This window comes from Phlebotomus argentipes, unplaced genomic scaffold (assembly GCF_947086385.1).
Source record: "Phlebotomus argentipes unplaced genomic scaffold, Phlebotomus argentipes genome assembly scaffold_18, whole genome shotgun sequence".
Classification (NCBI taxonomy): domain Eukaryota; kingdom Metazoa; phylum Arthropoda; class Insecta; order Diptera; family Psychodidae; genus Phlebotomus; species Phlebotomus argentipes.
Genome location: NW_026776177.1, coordinates 835,239 through 841,654, shown reverse-complemented (window position 1 = coordinate 841,654; position 6,416 = coordinate 835,239). Strand labels below are relative to the sequence as shown.

The following is a 6,416-nucleotide window of genomic DNA, read 5'->3' as shown; positions in this document are numbered from 1 at the left end:
GAAATCGATCAGGAAGTGGATCCTGAGAAGGATATGGGCACAAAGAGGCGCCTCAACAATTTGGGTGAGAAGATCGATTGCATCAAAGAGAAATTCTTCGGAGAAGATCCTCTGGACAATCCAATCTTCCGCGAGGAGTTTGTTGGCCAGGAAACCACCACGGCCAGCATAGAGACGGAGAATGTGGATCCCTTGAAGCATCAGAAAGTGAACAACCATCGGAACCCTATGATTAATGTGTACGATGATGTTATAAGCAATATCAGGGCGGCCGTTGTGGCAGACACTGTGAGTCGGCACGCGAGGAATCGCCAGGCATTCCTCAACTTGCCGCCAGTGGATCCCCAACCCCAGCCGAAGCTGAAGCTGGTGAGGATGAGAGATCTGCTGAGGGGCGACGAGAAGAAGGCGAGTCAAAACAGCGTGAATCACAATGACATCGTGTTTGATATTTCCAAGTACTTCCCACCACTCTATTTGATGCAGCCGGAGAGTGGCAAAGTCTACAGAATCCAGCCACAGCAGACGGTGATGAAACAGCCGAGGAAAGTGAACAAACCCAAAAACAAGAGAGTGTCACACAAGACAAAAGATTACACGGTTTTCCCAACGATAGACACGGTTACATCTCGACCCGTGAGGTCTCAGCTTATTGTACATCCAATTATGTCTTCTGGCAATCATCCATACTTGGCCCTGAAGAGAAATAAGCACCGAAAATTCCACTACGAGGGATTCATCCTCCACTGAGCTGCTGCTAATTGTTCGGTTTTTGCAAAACTTCTTACAATAAACACTATTTATTTTGTGGACTTTTCCTTGGCTATTTTTAATTCTGGGGTGACCTCAAATCGAAGTAAAAATTGAAAGCAGTGCAATATATAGAGAAGAAAGATTTTATTACAAAGAATAAAAAGATAGAACTAAAAAGGTAAACATTTTATACAAAAATAAAAGAGTTGTTGAGCGATGTTCTTCAGCGACAGACATCACACACAAATGAAAGGGAAAGTGAAGGAAAAAGAGAAGAGACAAATGATTGAATGCGTTTTTTTTTGTTTTTACATGATCGGTCCAATGTCAATTTTCTTATCATTTACCAAATGATGGCCACTGAGATCCTTTGATTAGTGATGAAATCTACGTACGAGAAAAGAAATTAGTCAGTTTCCGTTTCACATGTGCAAGAGAGACAAAACTGTCGCAGATATTTTTCCGCCTCAAGCCGAAGAGTCTGAGTTCAAGTAAATCATGTCACTAAAGTCTTCACGATTGTAAATAGTATAAAGGCTGGGTGTGTTGTGTTGTGTGTGAGAGAGAATAGATGAGTTTTCGCAATATGGTCGGTGAAAAAATCTGGAACAGTTCTTGGTCATTTAGTACCAGTAGCCCCCGTAAAGTCCTCCCCAGTTCCTGTAGTAGGGGTAGCCGTAGTATCCTGAGTATCCTAGTCCGCCATATCCGAGTCCATAGCCGCCATATCCGCCATAGCCGAAGCCGCCATAGCCGAGTCCGCCGCCATAGCCGAAACCGGGATAGCCGCCGTAGAAGCCATAGCCGTAGGAGGCGGATCCTTTCAGGTCTCCAGGAGCCTCGGCTCCGCTCTGTTGCAACACCTCAGCCTGGTTCTGTGGCACAGCACGGGCCGCCAGAGGAGCAGAAGCCGCACTTACAGCCGCAACGACCGCCGCGAGGAAGAGAACGATCTGCGTTAAGAAAATATCTGGGCTTAGCAAGGAGTTCACACAATTCCCCAGGACGAGTCACGATTAATTTTGTCCACTTTCCAGCACCGATATTCCGAAAAAAACAGTCTTAAATCATCGACTCACGATTTTCAATGAAGCCATTGTAGGATTTGGTTGGGACACTTTGGTGTGATTTGAGAGGTTAAAATATGCACAATTCTCACTAGACTGTCTCTCGAGGAGAAGAGCAAGTAGCTGAGACTGATACAAAACTGACCAAGATGCCGGATTGGCTCCCTGTTTATATACGGGTGGGCCGCATGTCTCGCGAGTTGAATTTTCCCATTGTGACGCGGGAAAACCACGTGAATGCCAAGCCACCACTCACTCCCTCAAGAGACTCCTCCATGCATTGCTGAGCACACAGTGCATTATTATTAGTTGGTCGATCGCTAATTAATAACAATGGGCATGTGTGATCTTTCAACAATTCTGGAAAAGTTGCGTAACCCTCTATGTGTGCCAAAAGCCCTCCCGCTCGGCAAGTTCATGCCCAGTGCGCCCCTGGTGGGCAGCGCGGGCTGTTTCTGTGCCACGGCAAGGCTCTCCGGCTCTTTTGTTCTTGGGCAACACGGATGGGAACCCCGCGAGGCTCTATTGACGGTCAATAGAGATGATAATAACTTCTTGGACGATGTTGCGTGTCTTCGAGAAGCATGTCGCATGATTTCCCATTCTCCGCCGATGCGCGAGGTTTGTCAATCTCGCGGGGGATCCCTTCGATTTTGGGGGAGGGGCAGCATTGGCAATAGATTATTGCCCAAGGAGAGACGAGCGTTCCGGCAGCTTTGGCAAGGAGGGCGCGCGGCCGCAGAGAATCACCTGAGATGGTTTTTCGCGGCACAGGGAAAAAAGATCACTCCCATTCACCACCGAGGACGAAGGTGAAGTCAATTAAATTGTCAGTGATAATAAGGAAATAATAAACTGATTGTTGTCAATCGGATTTGGTCTGTTGCCGGAGTGTCTCTCTGGCAAATTAGAATTCAATTAGCTATGAAATCGATTGCAAGCGGTGATTACCCTATCAATGTTCTCACACTTTTGCCCACAAGCACAGCCTTGAAGTTGTATTATCATTTGTTTGTCAGGTGGAAAATGCCCATCAAGAATTCACTGCTATTGCTGGCGTGCACAGAGAGAATTCACGAAGACAGAAAGCTTGCAGTGTTCTCAGTAGAATCTCGCCTACTCGAAGTGTGCACAGCTTGCTGGAAGAATTTTCCGATTTCCTAATGTTCAAGCATAAATGACGCATTCTTGCTGAAAATTTATTCAATACACTGCCGCCTAATGTCTCCCTAATCACCCAAAGACAAGCCCAAAGACTGGAAAAATACAGCAAGGACGCCGGCAAAGTACGTCTTATATTTGGCTGATCATCACGCAAAGAAGGCGACTCAACCTCTTTCTCATATGTCAGCATTCAAAAGGTGCAAGTCACAATATCGGAATGCATCTGAGAAGAATTGCGGTAATTATTAATTTTTCATATAATTCCCTTTTTTGTCTCTCCGGCAATTTTCCGCCCAGGGTTGTTTTTACTACTCTTCGCGCGCGCGCGCGTATAGAAAAACAATACTAGAATTGATTTTTTCGCTAAGAGTCACTGGCACGACGACTTAGCACTGATCATGCATGCAATTTAGAAAAAGATTGTGAGAGAATTCGTGTATTGTCTGCTGCAAAGAATATAGCACTATGCTTGCGATTGTGCAATTGCGCTGGTACGAAACAACCCGCAGAGAGGAAGTCATGGTCGTTGGAAAAGCTACACCTACTATTACATATTGTTGGTATTGGGAGTGAAACAATTTTCAATATAAGCTCACATGAACCTCAAACACACGATTCTTGTGCTCCCAACGAAGGTCAGGTGTGGCCAATTATGTATCTCATGTATTTTCCACAAGCATCGCACATAAGTAGTCATGCTCTTTGCAAATAAATTGCTCACAAATCCTCACCTTACCAGAGGCACAAACAAATTCATGCATTATGCTGGCTGTTTGTGGGTAAATTGAGAAGAATCAATTGGGCAAAATTGACTCGCCTCTGCGTGATGTTTAGCAATTTCTGCCGAGATGAATCTCTGCAATTCCACAGAGAATTATCTATCACGTTCGCAGAGAGATTTACAGACCATGCAATATTTTACAACTACACCTGAAATCTAATGCCATTTCATAAGTTCCACCCGGTGAAATATTACGAGTGAATGTTAGGTCAGTTCTTGCGCACGGCGAGTATCAATTTCTACCCTAAAACTCCGTGTCGTCAGCGAAAAGGGAAAGTTGTGGGGCAGACAATCTGTGCGCTTGTGTCACTATTGCAATTGCAAAGAAACCTTCTTTATATATTATAATTGCTGAAGTTCTCACAGAACTTCGTGCAACTGTTTCAAATTGGCAATTATTCAACTTGACAAGAGAATGTTCTGAAGGTTTCAACACCTGAACATGAAATAAAAGCAACAAGCGGAAATGAGATTTGCACACTATTCTTATTCCCAAAATACAATTTCTTGGCTTCTGACACCTCAATAGTCAAGAGGCAAGACACAAGACGATTTTTGAGGAATCTTAATGGTCTCAGTTAAAAATAATCAAAAATAATTTTTTTTCCACGTTAAATTGCAAAAAAACAAAAATTTAACACAATATATTCTAATATAATATATTCTGATTTATTTACACCAAATATCGCCGCCAGAGGGCAGCAAAGTTGGCGTGGGGAACGCTAATAATATCGCATAATTTTCTCTGTTTTTTCACGCATTTTTACACTTTATGACATCCTGGCGTGATCCTGGGCAGGAGAGAAGTAAATTTGAGCACGAGAGTGAAGCTTTCAATCAAAATCACAGAACTAATGGTCTTAAATTGTGAGTCTCTTTCCCCTTGTCGTTTAACGTACAATTGTTATTTCTACTTCACCAAATATTAATATTCTTACCGTATTTTTAGCAGGTTAAATTGACCATAATAAATTACATCGAAATAAATAGTTAAAGATAATTAATTTCTGTTATTAAATACTCAATTAGGAATGTTTAGAATATTCTCAGGAAATTACATGACTGAAAGCGTTCATAAGTGATTAATGGCTGTGAGAAAACTAGTCAAGCGTCTTCGAAGAGTTAACGTTAATTTTCAAACCTCTTTTTTAACTTTCCTCTTGGATAAAGCTACCAGTAAAAGCTTGGCGGAGCTTTATTGTCTACATCAGGGAGTTTTCGCTTAAGACGGTAAGTCAGGAAAGCTGTGAAATCTCGCACAGTGACTTTGAAAGAGATTATAACACCAAATGGTACGGTTTATCACTGTTATTTTGAAAACAAACATTATATTATGTGGCCATGAACTAATAAAGTGATGAGCTTTTAACCAGAAAAAGGCGTTATGAACCATCATTAGACGATTGGCAATTAAATCAATCGCACAAAGGCAATGACAAATGAGTGAATCTCCGAAGTAGATCATAAATAACTATTACTAATTTGTGCGTTTACGAGTTCTGCTCAGTGACTGTTGTAGCTCTTAATCCCTGACCTATGCCACTTTAGCTCTCTTTTGGCGCTGTGTCACTCTCGCATCGAGCAAAGGTAAGAAATCCGTGTTAAATCCATGTGACTGAGTGAGAAAAATCATGCATGTAAAACATTGCATGCATAGCCCTGAATTTACAATCAAATTCGTATAAATATTAATAAATAAAATAGGTAAGTTATGCAATTGAAGAGTTGATTCTTACATCGACGCATTAACCAGGCATTTTTCCATATCGCTCTTTTCGCCAAATGAATTATTTATTCTTAAAATTTTGGGGTCAAGTATCCGCGGCTGTCGCATCTTCTGCTCTGTCGTAAAAAATCGATAGAAAAATATATATATTTCTGACTAAATACGGACAACAATAAATTAATTTACCCACAGCGACACAGAATATGTTGTCCTCAATGCAACTATCGTTGAGCTTTAGAACAAAAGACTTGGGATGACGATGAGCAAGAAACCTGAATTGCTGCCCAGAGAAATTAATCTCTGACTAGCGACAATTCGTGAAAAATCATCTCATTGGAAGTGAGTTTTCCACTGGGTGACACACGATTAAGCAATTGGAGTTCACAATGGGTCACAGCCAGTGTTTATGCTCTCTGAAAGACATTACAGACTTGCTGATTGTTGGCTCGTGGATGTACTGAGGGAAAATCACTGCAGTTTCTCACTCACTCATTGCAAAGTGCATCGCTTAGATGTTTTTCTCTCAGTGCATCACCTCGAGTTCATCAAGTTACTATATCGTGTTTTATGCAAATTACTCGATGCAGTGGGTAAATGGGTGAAATTCCATCTGTTCTGTGATTTCAGGGAAGGAATTTCACGAAAATCCAGTGAGAAATTGCTGGTGCTTCTCTGCAATCCGCGCCTTCATGGGAAAACTATCGCTTTCGTTGGACACGCGAGATGTGAAGCAAGAAGTGGAAGCTTGGCGACAACAAGACCATCACAGTAAATAATGGGATCATGAGGTGTTTATGGACGTCTGAAAGAAAGTGTTTTCACCGAAGTCTCTGTGGCCAGTGAGAAAATGCAAATCTGTAGCGGAGTGAATAGCTAATGATTCGGCAGACTATTCATGAGCACACATACCCTTTTTTTCTGTCCA

The 6,416-nt window shown here is 42.1% G+C and overlaps 1 protein-coding gene across 2 annotated transcripts; it reads right to left on the bottom strand.

Annotated features, from left to right (window-relative positions):
• Positions 1 to 826: 826 nt before the first annotated feature.
• Positions 827 to 1,960, bottom strand: LOC132259895 (keratin-associated protein 19-2-like). 2 transcript variants are annotated; one of them, XM_059757709.1, is made up of 3 exons: positions 1,833 to 1,960; positions 1,384 to 1,706; positions 827 to 1,140 (listed from the first exon to the last, which is right to left on the bottom strand). In XM_059757709.1, coding segments are annotated over exons 1-3 (342 nt in total). In that variant the 5' UTR covers positions 1,851 to 1,960; the 3' UTR covers positions 827 to 1,139. The 2 variants fall into 2 exon arrangements, with proteins under 2 accessions (XP_059613692.1, XP_059613691.1); XM_059757708.1 differs by having other exon boundaries at positions 827 to 1,706.
• Between the last annotated feature and the right edge of the window lie 4,456 nt (positions 1,961 to 6,416).